Raw genomic sequence first — 17,050 nt, 5'->3', positions numbered from 1 at the left:
TCTATGAATGTTTACGCTAAGCAACTAAGGATGTACCGCAGTGAAAATTTCTAAGACTAAAGCGCGCACATCATTTGAGTGCTTACAAAACTAACAAAAATACAATAACTTTCCTTCTCTCTTATCCTCTACTATACTGAACTGCTTATTTTAACAAGAGAAATTGTGTTTCTTCCCATATCCTCCTAAATTTGAGCCCCGATTTTCTGATTTATTTCTGTTGTTGAATGTTTTTGTTTTAAAGGGGTAGCAATTAATGGACTCCTCAAGACAGACAACGATTTTCTAATGCTAATTCATTATGCAACATTTTGTCTACATGTGGCCTTTTGTTCAAACAACACAATTAGGAAGACCTTTAAAGATAATATGGATTTATCCATAGCATGCTGGTATGGACTTAAACTGTAGGACTTTTACATCAACCAAACATAAAAGCCATTTTATGAAGAATTGTCATTCTGCTTCAGTTCAACTTCTGTGTTATCTGACATTCCCTCTGAGCCACTAGAGACCTTTAAGTCAAAGGTTAATTCTGGCATTTATGGTTCTACATTTTTGTTTATATGAACATGTAACCACATAAAAAACAAACCTGCTTCATTTCCACATTGACTCATAGCAACAGCAGTTTCCAGCTAGCACTTTATATATGCAAGACAAATGTACTGTTGTTATTACTCAAAATATGGTGATGATAATGAGTTAAATAACCTTTTGAGCAGATGCATTCTCAACCTGTAGAAGTTAAATATGTTCAGGTTTTGTGTTCTTGACATTAGCGTACCATTCCTCTAAATTAAATGGACATTCTGAGGACTTATTTATCCCCTCAGAGTCAGTCTCCCCTTCATCACTCAGAGTAAGAAAATTAAAAAATGGCAATTATTCTGCTTTGACTGTAAGCTAATTCTATGTGATAATGAAAGAAATCCTAATCCACTGGTCTGCTGTGATAAGCCTTTCCCTAAACTGGTAAGAAAAGCAACATTCATTTACAAATACATCTACATTATTATAGCTTTACCCCACATGCCCTACTTTTGGAATCTGTTGATCTTTTCAATCTTGATACAAGGTTTTGTTTATTTACTGAATCATGCTCTTTGTAACTGGTTCCTCGGTGCCCACTTGAATCATGGAGAAAGAGTGGCACAGAGGAGAAAGAGAAGTAATATAATTTTAAGCAGGATGTTTTCTCTGGACTAAATTGCTAGGTCTTTCGTTTGTACTTCTTACTTTCCTTTTTCTCTTCTCTGTTCTCCCTTGCTTGCCTGTATTACAGTGCATGCACTTAAAGGTCCACTTACTGTGATAGGTTTCAGAGTAGCAGCCGTGTTAGTCTGTATCAGCAAAAAGAAAAGGAGTACTTGTCGCACCTTAGAGACTAACACATTTATTTGAGCATAAGCTTTTGCTCACGAAAGCTTATGCTCAAATAAATGTGTTAGTCTCTAAGGTGCCACAAGTACTCCTTTTATTTTTACTGTGATAGGGAATATCATCATAATGGGGTATTCCATCATAATCAGTAGAATCTTTCAAGTCAGTGGAACTTGAAAAGCACCCCCTGGACATGGAGTTTCCCTACTCAGGCATGTGTTCTCTGGACAACAGGGGAAAGCAGGAAGAGTTCACATAGTGACGGATGAGTGGAGGGAGAGGGAAAGAAAGGGAACAAAAAAGTAAGAGGAGGAGAACCAGCCTTGAAAGAAAACAAGCACTGCTTACAAAAACATTTTAATTAAGTTGTGCTCAGGGGGCTAAATAAGATGGGGGCAGAGGGATTGCAGTTTCCCTGCCTCTCTGTAGCTCAGGCCTACAGCTTTTCCTCCTCTTAAGCTTTTGGCTGGTGAAGCAAGAGCTCCCTCTCCTGTTTAAATCTACTTTAACCATGGCAGTACTTCAGAGTAACAGCCGTGTTAGTCTGTATTCGCAAAAAGAAAAGGAGTACTTGTGGCACCTTAGAGACTAACCAATTTATTTGAGCATAAGCTTTCGTGAGCTACAGCTCACTTCATCGGATGCATCCGATGAAGTGAGCTGTAGTTCACGAAAGCTTATGCTCAAATAAATTGGTTTGTCTCTAAGGTGCCACAAGTACTCCTTTTCTCATGGCAGTACTTGAATCTCTCTAGGAGTGTATTTTGTTTTCCGTTATTTTTTGCTTTACTCTTCAGACTTCCATATGAGATCTCTCTCACTCTGAAGATTTTGTTGGTTATTATGTTTTAATGCAGCTCAAAGTTAAAACCAGATTACATTAATTTTTCTCCTTACACAGCTTATTTTGTATTACAAAATGGGAAACATGCCCAGCCTGCTCTCCACAAAGATGCAAGTCTCATCCCTCTGGTTGGCAACCACTGTCGTAGTCAATGCAGGCAATACCCAGCCATTCATTTAGGTGTGATGGGGAGACAGTTGGCCAACTTCTTCAGAAAACAAGTGGAGACCTTTATAGGTCGACAGTGTTTGCCCACACTACACATACAGCCATGTTTGTGTAACCAGTCTGTGTCACTCATCTGACCCAGTTACAACAGTTGTGTTTGAGTTGTGCCCCTGTAGCAGCTTCTTCAAAATACAACCATATGTCAGCTACATTTCTGGATCCACACCTAGCACACTGCATAACTGTTTGTACTGGTGCATTCTGGACAGATTTTTCATCCTGCCTCTCAAGGGATATAGAGGGCAAGGAGGACATGCACAGAGTGAGGAAGCCAGATCAGTCAAACTGATTGCACATGCACAGCAGGGGGGTTCAATCTGCAAAGCAAAAACAAACAAACAAACAAATAAATAAATAAAAAGCAGTTCTGTGAGCAGGTTATCAGAAGACAATAATGTGCCAGCCTAGGCTGGTGTCCAGGGCAATACACCGTGGGCTACCACTATTATTGAGGAGCACCATGTTGGGTGTAGACACATTTTTAAAGCAAACCATGTTACAAACTGCTTACAAACTTGATTAAAATTTGCAATATAAATATAGTGCCCAATTTCACTTCCAATGAGCATGGATTTCCATGGTCTAGGTCCTGAAGTAGGGTTTCCAAAATGAAAAGCAAAAAGAAAAATACCTGAAACTAAACTTATTTTATCCACTTGGATTCCACCATTTCCTTTCTGCCAATTTCTCTTCCATTCAGTAAGTTCTCACATGCACTCTGCTATCTATATGCTGTTGGTTTCAATTCTTTTTCTTGTCATCACTGACACCACCCCCTCACAACACACATCATTCTCCCTGTCACCATTTAACCCCTGTCTATCCCTTGGTCTTGATTCCTTTCAGTGGCATATGACATATTCTCCAACAACAGTCCATGGTATACTCTTCCCTCTTGGATCTTTTAATTAGTACTTGCTTTCTGCTAGCTTATTTTCTAACATTTACTCATAGGTGCTGGAACTAGGGGTGCTGGGGATGCTGTCATACCCCTGGCTTGAAGTAGTTTCCATCATATACAGTGTTTACAGTTTGGTTCAACGGCTCTCAGCACCCCACTGTACAAATTGTTCCAGCACCCCTCTATCTACCCATCTAACACTTACATATCTTTTCTTTTCACTTCTTCAGAGATAAACACAGACCATCTCATCTACATGTGTGGGAAAAAGCAGCCAAGTAGGATCTACTTAAAACACACAAGCATTGTCTGAACTTCTTAAAGCCTTAACAAAATGAGTAAGAGTTTTCAGGATTGAACCTCAAGTAAGAAAAGAAGAAAGCAAGGGAGGCTTGAGTCAGAGCAGAGATATGGTTGTTTGGGTGCCTTTTGGTGACATTTGGCTGTCCCAGGTCAACACAAGATTGCATAGCAAGCAGCACGGGTTGTAATTTATAGTTTTGTCATCTAACCTTTAGTTATCATATTTCCCCTGATTCTTTTTTCTGATTTTATTTGCACTAAAAATCCACTTTAAAAAGTTTTTAAAATTCAACAAGCTATCAAATTCAGTTTTCCTCTACAGTACTCTTATAATCAAAATCCTGTCAGTTTTTGCCATCATTCAGGATATTATGAAATCTTAAGTTATGTTTCTCTATCTTCACTGAAGATATTAAACCACTAAAGCTTTAAAAATACCTTTTAAACAACCTAATACATCAATAAGCTCTGATTTCATATAATCTTCTCAATTGTAGGCTAGTTTTGCCCTTCCAGTAGCATTTTAAATGCAAGTATACTATTACTTAGACATTGCTTAGAGATTTTTTTGCAAAGGAAAAATCATCACATGATAAACAAAATTCTTACTATGATGTTTTTGTTTGCTTAGTGATACATGTATCATCCAACAAGTAGGATCTTGAAGGAGATTCCGGACAAGAAAAAGTGGCAATGCTCATGCTGATGAGTTACCATACCTCATCAGTGTTCTCGTGCCATTTGGGATTCTCCTTCTAGGCTGTTTAATATTGCAGTCAAAGATGCAACCTTTAATTTTGCCTTTTCAACACAGATGACTGGCAGCATTCTATATATACAATCTCAGCAGATAATTCCCTAACTTTTTCTTGTAAAAAGATTATTTGTCTGTGCCAGAGTTCAAAAGGGAAGCACCACACAGGGGCCCAATACAGAAGTAGCAGGGATCCAGTTTTGACTAGGGCACTGGTGGTTGATACCACAAGAACCTTTGTGGGCTGCCCCAACTACAGAAGGGGTTACCAGTCTGCAATCCTTGTTAAAACGCATGCTTGTGTGCTGCCATCAGTCTCTGTGTGAGCTCTTCCAAAAGTAATAAACTGAGTACAAATATGCTGTACTATTCAATTTTTTCTTTCCCAGGCGGGAGGGAGGATCATTATTTAGTAATTGTGTGGGATGTAGAAGGCAGCAGGCACTGGCGGATTTCTAACAATAGACTGTAGAAGACTGTCCAACCTGGTTCAGAGGAGAGCTCATTTGAAGCTTTTATTTCAGGATGTTTGTGGATCTATTAAGATAAAAATCACTGAATTTTGATTTTGGAACATGTAATCATCTTCTCAAAGGTATATTGACCTATGGTGACATGTTGGTCCAAGCTGATCTGATGTCTATAAAGGATCCAATTTTGAAAGGGGGGGATGTCTAAGTGTGTACCAAACATACCCCAGCACAAGCTGAGATAGCTATTAATTTTATTGTTAAAACATCCTCTAAATCCACCCAAGCACCATTTGTCTGTTTTGTTCCTCTGTTACAACTTATCTGGCATCTATGTAACCTCTCTGAGACAGGGACTGACTTCTTTGTTACTTGTCTGTACAGTGCCTAGCACAATCCTTGACTGGGCCTTCTAGGCACTTCTCATGCTATCTGGAATGGCTCACAACTGTGAGTGCCTACCTTAGGGCAGACTGTCCCAAAAAGGGCAGACATCCCACGCTGGTGGTATGTTCTATAATTAGATTTTACCAAGTCAGTAAAAAAAGATGAGCTCCCGGATCACTATACCAGGTCTTGCCACAGACAGTCCCCTTAGACTGTCCTGTCAATCTTGCAACCCAGACAAACAGAACTTTGCGATAAAAGGTCACTTAAACCAAAAATCACACCACAGCAGGTTGCTCCCAGTCCCAAGAGACCAGTGACTTACCCCAGATGGTTTTCTAGATCTTACACCAAAGACAATGCTGATAGCCCATTCTATAGTAAACTAAGTAAAGGTTTATTAGCTAAGAAAAGGAAATGAGCATTATTGAGATGTTAAAGCAGGTAAAATATATGTGAGTCACAGTTTGTAATTCCAAATGGTAGCAGCGATGTGATTCTCAATCAGGGGTTTGACAGATTTGACAAAATGCAAAGAATGTACCAATGTGAGAAATCTAAAGATAGCTACAGCACTCGGCCCAAAGTTTAAGAATCTGAAGTGCCTTCCAAAATCTGAGAGGGATGAGGTGTGGAGCATGCTTTCAGAAGTCTTAAAAGACCAACACTCTGAAGTGGAAACTACAGAACATGAACCACCAAAAAAGAAAATCAACCTTCTGCTGGTGACATCTGACTCAGATAATGAAAATGAACATGTGTTGGTCCATACTGCTTTGGATTGTTATCGAGCAGAACCCGTCATCAGCATGGATGCATGTCCCCTGGAATGGTGGTTGAAGCATGAAGGGACATATAAATCTTTTGCGCATCTGGCACGTGAATATCTTGCGATGCCGGCTACAACAGTGCCATGAGAATGCCTGTTCTTACTTTCAGGTGACATTGTAAACAAGAAGCGGGTAGCTGAACAAGAAGTAGGACTGAGTAGACTTTCAGGCTCTAAAATTTTACATTGTTTTATTTTTGAATGCAGTATTTTTGTACATAAATCTACATTTGTAAATCCAACTTTCATTATAATGAGATTATACTAGAGTACTTGTATTAGATGAATTGAAAAACAATTTGCAAATACCTGTAATCAAAAATAAATATAAAGTGAGCACTGTACACTTTGTATTCTGTGTTGTAATTGAAATCAATATATTTGAAAATGTAGAGAATTTCCAAAAATATTTAAATAAATGATATTCTATTATTGTTTATCAGTGTGATTAATCACACAATTAATTTTTAATCTCTTGACAGCCCTAATAATTAGTAAATAGCATAGATATGTAGAAACATGAATGTGTCCGTGTAATCTGAAGTTGTGTATATGCAGAATCAATTTCAAGGTGTACACTGCGGGGGATTGTGTAACTAAGTCAGAAGTGTGGGAGTGTGTGCTCTTAGACACTGTTTGGGGATCAATCTCCTCTAGTAGATGTAGTATACCTGCTGATATTGCATTTGTTCCACCTGAGAGAACAAGGTTCACTTATAGACGAAAAGGTATTCAGCTAAAAGTAATGGTTAAAAGAATTCTACAATTGGAAATGTTATTCCTTTGAGAACTTGTGTGAATGCTACAGCGGCTGGTTTTTGGAGGGTTCTTGGGACGGAAGCAAATCAACACATCCAGGTTCAGCTTTGAGGTTCAAGTTCAACAATCTCTGTCTCTCAAGGGAAATCACTCACTGCCAACCCCATCCAACTCCCAGCAAGCTCTGGGATCCCCTTCTTACCTTAGTTGTTTTCCAGGGAAAAGGAAGCTAGGGGCCTGACTTTCTTGTTCCTTCCTTCTGGGCCCTCCCATGGACTGCTCTTCCCAGCACCGAGTTCAGAGGATTGCTCAATATGGGGTTGCTACATTCCCCAATCAAAGGGGAGGGGGAGAAAGATGTTCCCCCTCACACAAAGTAATGCAGCAGGAGAGTAGGAACATGCTCCTGCTCCCACTGCTGGTTCTCCTAACTATCACTTACAGATGGCACCATTAGCTTTAGTGCAGTAGCTACGGAAACACTAGAGGTATCTTACAAAGATCATGCTAGGCAAGATCCCTCAATCTCTAGCATGGGATTGCAAGGTAACTACCTAGCTCCTGCACTGGGATTATGGGGGTTCCCCTCAGGCTCAGGTTAGCAAAGCCAGCTGGTAGCATTCCCCCTGCATTACTGGGATACAGTGCATTTTTCCCCTCCCCCAGAAGATCCATTAAGAATTGGGGGGATGGAGGAACAGTGGACCAGATATAGGGTGCCTTCCCACCCTCACAGCCTCTGTGGTGTGAGCCAATGCCTCCTCGAATATCCAAGAGGTGAATAAGGGACCACCTATCCCCACACAGTAAAGAGCAGAAGGTGGGAAAGTGTCTAGGCCTCCCTGAAGACAATGAAGCTAAGAAGAGGGTGAACTTTTTCAAGCCTGGGGGCTGAGATTCATGAGTGGAAGATCCTCAAACCCATGGGTGAGTGTGAGCTGGGTTGAGGCTATGTGTGACCATTTCACATCTCCTCAGTGAAATGGTTACATTCCCCTTTATCATGGGGAATTTCTCAATATTTTTTTTTACCTCCATCTATGCAATACTGGCTTGGAGCATCCAGAACTGTAAGTCACCCTGTTACACCTCAGACTTAGCAAAAGAGGGATTTGTTGGTGCTAAACTGTGTGACAGCTCCCTGCCTCCCCAGTCTGTTAGCCAGCCAAACAACTCTATTCTGCCAGTCCTAAATTTGCCTTGCAGGATAACCCTTGGCATACTTCAGTTCCTTAACTCTCCAGAAGCATCTCCCTGCAGCATCCATTCCATCACTGGACTTTCACAGAAATTACCAAGACCAGTGTCTCTGAAGAGACACTGTCTCTAAACACCCCAGTCTGGTGGCTCATTTGGGGATGCACACCTCACTGAGATGAATTTATAATAAAACAAGAATAAATGTATTAAAAAAGAACAGAGATTTAAGTTTCAGAGTAACAGCCGTGTTAGTCTGTATTCGCAAAAAGAAAAGGAGTACTTGTGGCACCTTAGAGACTAACCAATTTATTTGAGCATGTGGGGTGGGAGGAGGTATTGTTTCATATTCTCTGTGTATATATAAAGTCTGCTGCAGTTTCCACGGTATGCATCCGATGAAGTGAGCTGTAGCTCACGAAAGCTCATGCTCAAATAAATTGGTTAGTCGCTAAGGTGCCACAAGTACTCCTTTTCTTTTTGCGAATACAGACTAACACGGCTGTTACTCTGAAACCTGTCATTATGCAAGGCACTGCATTTAGCTGTATGGAGTGGAAATCTATCAACTGCATGAAAAAACTTGTACAGATACAGACAGACATCATCTTCCTTTCCAAATGCAAACAGATGGACATCGTACCAAAAGGACTGAAGGTAAAAAATCCATTACAATCTACATACCACACAGACTATGATGACAGCTTGTGCCACACGCTCTCAAAGAAACTGCGGAATCACCTGATCAACATCCTCTACAGCAAACAGGGAAAGATTAAGAATGAGCTCTCAAAAATGGATACTCTCATAAAAAACCAACCTTCCACACAAACTTCCTCGTGGCTGGATTTTACTAAAACTAGACAAGCCATTTACAACGCACACTTTGCTTCTCTACAAAAGAAAAAGGACACTAAACTTTCTAAACTACTACATGCTACAAGGGGCCACAGCAATGGTTCCCTCAACCCACCTAGCAATATTGTTAACCTATCCAACTATACTCTCAGCCCAGCAGAAGCAGCTGTTCTATCTCGGGGCCTCTCCTTCTGCCCCTCCACCCCCACGAACATGATACAGTTCTGTGGTGACCTAGAATCCTATTTTCGACGTCTCCGACTCAAGGAATATTTCCAAAATACCTCTGAACAACATACTAATCCACAGAGGTCTCCCTACCAACACTACAGAAAGAGGGATTCTAGATGGACTCCTCCTGAAGGTCGAAACAGCAGAGTGGACTTCTACAGAGAGTGCTTCTGCCGACGTGCACGGGCTGAAATTGTGGAAAAGCAGCATCACTTGCCCCATAACCTCAGCCATGCGGAACGCAATGCCATCCACAGCCTCAGAAACAACTCTGACATCATAATCAAAAAGGCTGACAAAGGAGGTGCTGTTGTCATCATGAATAGGTCGGAATATGAACAAGAGGCTGCTCGGCAGCTCTCCAACACGAGTTTCTACAAGCCATTACCCTCTGATCCCACTGAGAGTTACCAAAAGCAACTACAGCATTTGCTCAAGAAACTTCCTGAAAAAGCACAAGATCAAATCCGCACAGACACACCCCTGGAACCCCGACCTGGGATATTCTATCTACTACCCAAGATCCATAAACCTGGAAATCCTGGGCGCCCCATCATCTCAGGCATTGGCACCCTGACAGCAGGATTGTCTGGCTATGTCGACTCCCTCCTCAGGCCCTACGCTACCAGCACTCCCAGCTACCTTCGAGACACCACTGACTTCCTGAGGAAACTTCAATCCATCGGTGATCTTCCTGATAACACCATCCTGGCTACTATGGATGTAGAAGCCCTCTACACCAACATTCCACACAAAGATGGACTACAAGCCGTCAAGAACACTATCCCCGATAATGTCACGGCTAACCTGGTGGCTGAACTTTGTGACTTTGTCCTTACCCATAACTATTTCACATTTGGGGACAATGTATACCTTCAGATCAGCGGCACTGCTATGGGTACCCGCATGGCCCCACAGTATGCCAACATTTTTATGGCTGATTTAGAACAACGCTTCCTCAGCTCTCGTCCCCTAAAGCCCCTACTCTACTTGCGCTATATTGATGACATCTTCATCATCTGGACCCATGGAAAAGAAGCCCTTGAGGAATTCCACCATGATTTCAACAATTTCCATCCCACCACCAACCTCAGCCTGGTCCAGTCCACACAAGAGATCCACTTCCTGGACACTACAGTGCTATTAAACAATGGTCACATAAACACCACCCTATACCGGAAACCTACTGACCGCTATTCCTACCTACATGCCTCCAGCTTTCACCCTGACCACACCACACGATCCATCGTCTCCAGCCAAGCTCTGCGATACAACCACATTTGCTCCAACCCTTCAGACAGAGACAAACACCTACAAGATCTCTGTCAAGCTTTCTTACAACTACAATACCCACCTGCAGAAGTAAAGAAACAGATTGATAGAGCCAGAAGAGTTCCCAGAAGTTACCTACTACAGGACAGGCCTAACAAAGAAAACAACAGAACGCCACTAGCGGTCACTTTCAGCCCCCAACTAAAACCCCTCCAACGCATTATTAAGGATCTACAACCTATCCTAAAGGATGACCCAACACTCTCACAAGTCTTGGGAGACAAGCCAGTCCTTGCCTACAGACAGCCCCGCAACCTGAAGCAAATACTCACCAACAACCACATACCACACAACAGAACCACTAACCCAGGAACTTATCCTTGCAGCAAAGCCCGTTGCCAATTGTGCCCACATATCTATTCAGGGGACACCATCACAGGGCCTAATAACATCAGCCACACTATCAGAGGCCGTTCACCTGCACATCCACCAATGTGATATATGCCATCATGTGCCAGCAATGCCCCTCTGCCATGTACATTGGTCAAACTGGACAGTCTCTACGTAAAAGAATAAATGGACACAAATCAGATGTCAAGAATTATAACATTCATAAACCAGTCGGAGAACACTTCAATCTCTCTGGTCACGCAATCACAGACATGAAGGTCGCTATCTTAAAACAAAAAAACTTCAAATCCAGACTCCAGTGAGAAACTGCTGAATTGGAATTCATTTGCAAATTGGATACTATTAATTTAGGCTTAAATAGAGACTGGGAGTGGCTAAGTCATTATGCAAGGTAGCCTGTTTCCTCTTGTTTTTTCCTACCCCCCCCCCAGATGTTCTGGTTTAACTTGGATTTAAACTTGGAGAGTGGTCAGTTTGGATGAGCTATTACCAGCAGGAGAGTGAGTTTGTGTGTGTATGGGGGTGGGGGGGATGTGAGAAAACCTGGATTTGTGCAGGAAATAGCCCGACTTGATTATGTAAAGAGTTGTCACTTTGGATGGGCTAGCACCAGCAGGAGAGTGAATTTGTGTGGGGGGGTGGAGGGTGAGAAAACCTGGATTTGTGCTGGAAATGGCCCACCTGATGATCACTTTAGATAAGCTATTACCAGCAGGACAGTGGGGTGGGAGGAGGTATTGTTTCATATTCTCTGTGTATATATAAAGTCTGCTGCAGTTTCCACAGTATGCATCCGATGAAGTGAGCTGTAGCTCACGAAAGCTCATGCTCAAATAAATTGGTTAGTCTCTAAGGTGCCACAAGTACTCCTTTTCTTTTTTAGAAATTTAAGTGACACTAAGCAGAGATAATGGAAACAAAAAATGGTTACAAATAAAACAAAAGTATAATCATGCTTCCTAGTGATTAAAACTTAACTCCACAGGCCACAATCCTTGACTAAGATAAGTTTATTACCTAAAGCAACCTTTCAGCATCACCCACTCCACACTGTTAGGGATTCATGGTTCATGGAATGCAAAGAGCTTTCTTTGTTTCCTCAGTGATAGATAACCAAAATGTCTTTTTGCTTCTCCTTATATTCCCCAAAGTTTATTGTGTTTGACACCAGTATCAGTATGAACCCTTGAGGTTCAGCCCCCAGTGTCTTCCCATGCTGATTCACATCCTCATGTTCATTTGGTCCTCGTGTTTACCTCCTATGCAAATGAACTGTCCATTATCTCTGGCATCACTGTGCTCAATTTACATCAGAGATAGGGAGATAACTATCCTCCCTCTTGTCTGGAAGAAAACCTGTTTCTCCCTTTGTTTGGTTACAGACTTTAAAGTATAAAGTATCCTTAATTCCTTACATAGTATTAATATATACATTTCACAGTGACATTAATGAGCAGTGTGTCACCAGCTTTCATCTGATATCTTATATGACATTCTTTATAGCTAGGTATCATCATACCAAAGCGTTAGGTACAGTGAGTTTGTCAGGCTTGATAGGAAGTGCTGTTACATTACATTGAACCCTTTGCCAGTAGGCACTGACGGGCTCTATGGTCACAGAATTTCTCAGTTTTTTTACTTCCCCCTAAAAACTGTAAAATAGTCACTAGATGTTTTAATAGCTCTTTCCGGGCTTACTGCTGCAGAGCCTCATTTTGGCTTCTATGTCTCTAAAGTTGACACTGATGATTGTTTAGAAAGGGAAATTATTGTGCACTTCAGCAATTTTAAGAAATCTCTTGCACAACACTTCATTTTAGGTCATATTTTAGAAATACTGTACACACGTGGCGTGATTCAGAGTGTAATTTTAGGGCATAAGCAGCAATGAGCTACTGAGAAATGCAACATGGAAATAGTTACAAAATGAGGATAGGTATTGAACAGTGTATTCCTTATCTTTTAAGATAAAATATAGCAGAAATGCGTGAGTGACACCTTTTATTGGAACAACTGAAAGCAAAGACTGACAAACTTTCATCAGACTATTTTCAGAGTAGCAGCTGTGTTAGTCTGTATTCGCAAAAAGAAAAGGAGTACTTGTGGCACCTTAGAGACTAACAAATTTATTTGAGCATAAGCTTTCATGAGCTACAGCTCACTTCATCGGATGCATTTAGTGGAAAATACAGTGGGGAGATTTATATACATAGAGAACATGAAACAATGAGTGTTACATACCCACTGTAACCAGAGTGATCACTTAAGGTGAGCTATTACCAGCAGGAGAGCGGGGGGGGGGAACCTTTTGTAGTGATAATCAAGATGGGCCATTTCCAGCAGTTGACAAGAACGTCTGAGGAACAGTAAGGGGTGAGGGGTGGGGATAAACATAGGGAAATAGTTTTACTTTGTGTAATACCCATCCACTCCCAGTCTCTATTCAAAGCCCGTTGCCAACTGTGTCCACATATCTATTCAGGGGACACCATCATAGGGCCTAATCACATCAGCCACACCATCAGAGGCTCATTCACCAGCACATCTACCAATGTGATATATGCCATCATGTGCCAGCAATGCCCCTCTGCCATGTACATTGGTCAAACTGGACAGTCTCTACGTAACAGAATAAATGGACACAAATCAGAAGTCAAGAATTATAACATTCAAAAACCAGTTGGAGAACACTTCAATCTCTGGTCACTCGATTACAGACCTAAAAGTGGCAATACTTCAACAAAAAAATTTCAAAAACAGACTCCAATGAGAGACTCTTGAATTGGAATTAATTTGCAAACTGGATACAATTAACTTAGGCTTGAATAGAGACTGGGAGTGGATGAGTCATTACACAAAGTAAAACTATTTCCCCATGTTTATCCCCCCCATCTAAAGATAGATGAAGTGGCTCAAAACAAGAAATAGACCAGATTTGTTTTGTATTCATTTTCTCCTCCCTCTCTCTGTGAAATCAACGGCCTGCTAAACCCAGTTTTGAGTTCTATCCTTGAGGTTTTGAGTTCTATCCTTGAGGGGGCCATTCAGTTTCTCGCAAAGCCACCCCCTTGTTGATTTTATTTCCCTGTAAGCCAACCCTGTAAGCCATGTCGTCAGTCACCCCCCCCTCCGTCAGGGAAACGGCAGACAATCATTCCGTGCTTTTTTTCTGTGCAGACACCATACCACGGCAAGCATGGAGCCCACTCAGATCACTTTGGCAATTAGGAGCACATTAAACACCACACGCATTATCCAGCAGTATATGCAGCACCAGAACCTGGCAAAGCGAAACCGGGCGAGTAGGCGACTTCAGCGCGGTGACAAGAGTGATGAGGACATGGACACAGACTTCTCTCAAAGCACGGGCCCCGGCAATGTGGGCATCATGGTGCTAATGGGGCAGGTTCATGCGGTGGAACACTGATTCTGGACCCGGGAAACAAGCACAGACTGGTGGGACCGCATAGTGTTGCAGGTCTGGGACGATTCCCAGTGGCTGCGAAACTTTCGCATGTGTAAGGGCACTTTCATGGAACTTTGTGACTTGCTTTCCCCTGCCCTGAAGCGCAATAATACCAAGATGAGAGCAACCCTCACAGTTGAGAAGCGAGTGGCAATAACCCTGTGGAAGCTTGCAATGCCAGACAGCTACCGGTCAGTCGGGAATCAATTTGGAATGGGCAAATCTACTGTGGGGGCTGCTGTGATTCAAGTAGCCAACGCAATCAAAGATCTGCTGATATCAAGGGTAGTGACCCTGGGAAATGTGCAGGTCATAGTGGATGGCTTTGCTGCAATGGGATTCCCTAACTGTGGTGGGGCCATAGACGGAACCCATATCCCTATCTTGGCACTCATTTGAGCTCATGCTCAAATAAATTGGTTAGTCTCTAAGGTGCCACAAGTACTCCTTATCTTGGCATTGGAGCACGAAGCCGGCAAGTACATAAACCGCAAGGGGTACTTTTCAATAGTGCTGCAAGCACTTGTGGATCACAAGGGACGTTTCACCAACATCAACGTGGGATGGCCAGGAAAGGTACATGACGCTCGCATCTTCAGGAACTCTGGTCTGTTTCAAAAGCTGCAGGAAGGGACTTTATTCCCAGACCAGAAAATAACCGTTGGGGATGTTGAAATGCCTATAGTTATCCTTGGGACCCAGCCTACCCCTTAATGCCATGGCTCATGAAGCCGTACACAGGCAGCCTGGACAGTAGTCAGGAGCTGTTCAACTACAGGCTGAGCAAGTGCAGAATGGTGGTAGAATGTGCATTTGGACATTTAAAAGCACGCTGGTGCAGTTTACTGACTCGGTTAGACCTCAGCGAAACCAATATTCGCATTGTTATTACTGCTTGCTGTGTGCTCCACAATATCTGTGAGAGTAAGGGGGAGACGTTTATGGCGGGGTGGGAGGTTGAGGCAAATCGTCTGGCTGCTGGTTACGCACAGCCAGACACCAGGGTGGTTAGAAGAGCACAGGAGGGCGCGGTGCGCATCAGAGAAGCTTTGAAAACCAGTTTCATGACTGGCTAGGCTACGGTGTGAAAGATCTGTTTGTTTCTCCTTGACGAAACCCCCCCGCCCCTTGGTTCACTCTACTTCCCTGTAAGCTAACCATCCTCCCCTCCTCCCTTCGATCACCACTTGCAGAGGCAATAAAGTCATGGTTGCTTGACATTCATGCATTCTTTATTAATTCATCACACAAATAGGGGGATAACTACCAAGGTAGCCCAGGAGGGGTGGTGGAGGAGAGAAGCACCAGGAGGGGTGGTGGAGGAGAGAAGCACCAGGAGGGGTGGTGGAGGAGGGAAGGACAAGACCACACAGCACTTTAAAAGTTTAAAACTTTAAAACTTATTGAATCCCAGCCTTCTATTGCTTGGGCAATCCTCTCGGGTGGAGTGGCTGGAGGCCCCCCCACCTTGTTCTTGGGCGTCTGGGTGAGGAAGCTATGGAACCTGGGGAGGAGGGTGGTTGGTTGGTTACATAGGGGCTGTAGCGGCAGTCTGTGCTCCTGCTGCCTTTCCTGCAGCTCAACCATATGCTGGAGCATATTGGTTTGCTCCTCCAGCAGGCTCGGCATTGAGTCCTGCCTCCTCTCATCATGCTGCCGCCATCTTTCAGGTTCAGCCCTCTCTTCAGCCCGCCACCTCTCCTCCCGGTCATTTTGTGCTTTCCTGCACTCTGACATTGTCTGCCTCCATGCATTCGCCTGTGCTCTGTCAGTGTGGGAGGACAGCGTGAGCTCAGAGAACATTTCATCGCGAGTGTGTTTTTTTCGCCTTCTGATCTTCGCTAACCTCTGGGAAGGAGAAGATCCTGTGATCCTTGAAACACATGCAGCTGGTGGAGAAAAAAAAAGGTACAGTGGTATTTAAAAAGACACATTTTCTAGAACAATGGGTACACTCTTTCACGGTAAACCTTGCTGTTAACATTACATACATAGCACTTGTGCTTTCGTTCCAAGGTCGCATTTTGCCTCCCCCCAGCGAGTGGCTAGCCCCTTCCTCTTTCCCCCTCCCCATGCCTAACAGCAGGGAACATATCTGTTCAGCCACAGGCAAACAGTCGAGCAGGAACGGGCACCTCTGAATGTCCCCTTAAGAAAAGCACCCTATTTCAACCAGGTGACCATGAATGATATCACTCTCCTGAGGATAATACAGAGAGATAAAGAACGGATGTTGTTTGAATGCCAGCAAACATACACTGCAATGCTTTGTTCTACAATGATTCCCGAGTACATGCTACTGGCCTGGAGTGGTAAAGTGTCCTTCCATGGTGGATGGAATAAGGCTGCCCTCCCCAGAAACCTTTTGCAAAGGGTTTGGGAATACATCCAGGAGAGCCGCGAATGCCTGGGCAAATGAACCATTAAACATGCTTGCTTTTAAACCATGTATAGTATTTTAAAAGGTACACTCACCAGAGGTACCTTCTCCGCCTGGCGGGTCCAGGAGGCAGCCTTGGGTGGGTTCGGGGGGTACTGGCTCCAGGTCCAGCGTGGGAAACAGTTCTTGGCTGTCGGGAAAACCAGTTTCTCCGCTTCCTTGCTGTGAGCTATCTACAACCTCATCATCATCATCTTCCTCATCCCCAAAACCTGGTTCCATGTTGCCTCCATCTGCATTGAAGGAGTCAAACAACATGGCTGGAGTAGTTTAGGGGAACCCCCTAAAATGGCATGCAGCTCATCAGAGAAGCGGCA

The 17,050-nt window shown here is 43.0% G+C and overlaps 1 protein-coding gene across 3 annotated transcripts in view; it reads right to left on the bottom strand.

Moving 5' to 3' along the window:
- LOC125631351 (uncharacterized) overlaps positions 1–17,050 on the bottom strand; it is a 156,759-nt gene that overhangs the window by 83,476 nt on the left and 56,233 nt on the right. Inside the window, exons 2-3 of one of the 3 annotated variants that reach the window (XM_048837899.2) lie at positions 16,769–16,966; positions 15,508–16,182 (exon numbers count right to left, since the gene is read on the bottom strand). The exons of the other annotated variants lie outside the window; for them this stretch is intronic. Coding sequence (XP_048693856.2) covers positions 15,671–16,182; positions 16,769–16,955 — 699 coding nt within the window. The 5' untranslated portion in view covers positions 16,956–16,966 and the 3' untranslated portion in view covers positions 15,508–15,670. Of the gene's footprint in view, positions 1–15,507; positions 16,183–16,768; positions 16,967–17,050 lie in introns of those variants that run through there. 3 annotated transcript variants of the gene reach the window in all.

Source organism: Caretta caretta, chromosome 2 (genome assembly GCF_965140235.1).
Source record: "Caretta caretta isolate rCarCar2 chromosome 2, rCarCar1.hap1, whole genome shotgun sequence".
NCBI lineage: Eukaryota > Metazoa > Chordata > Testudines > Cheloniidae > Caretta > Caretta caretta.
Note: the sequence above shows the minus strand (reverse complement) of the source record. Positions and strands in the feature narration are given on the sequence as shown.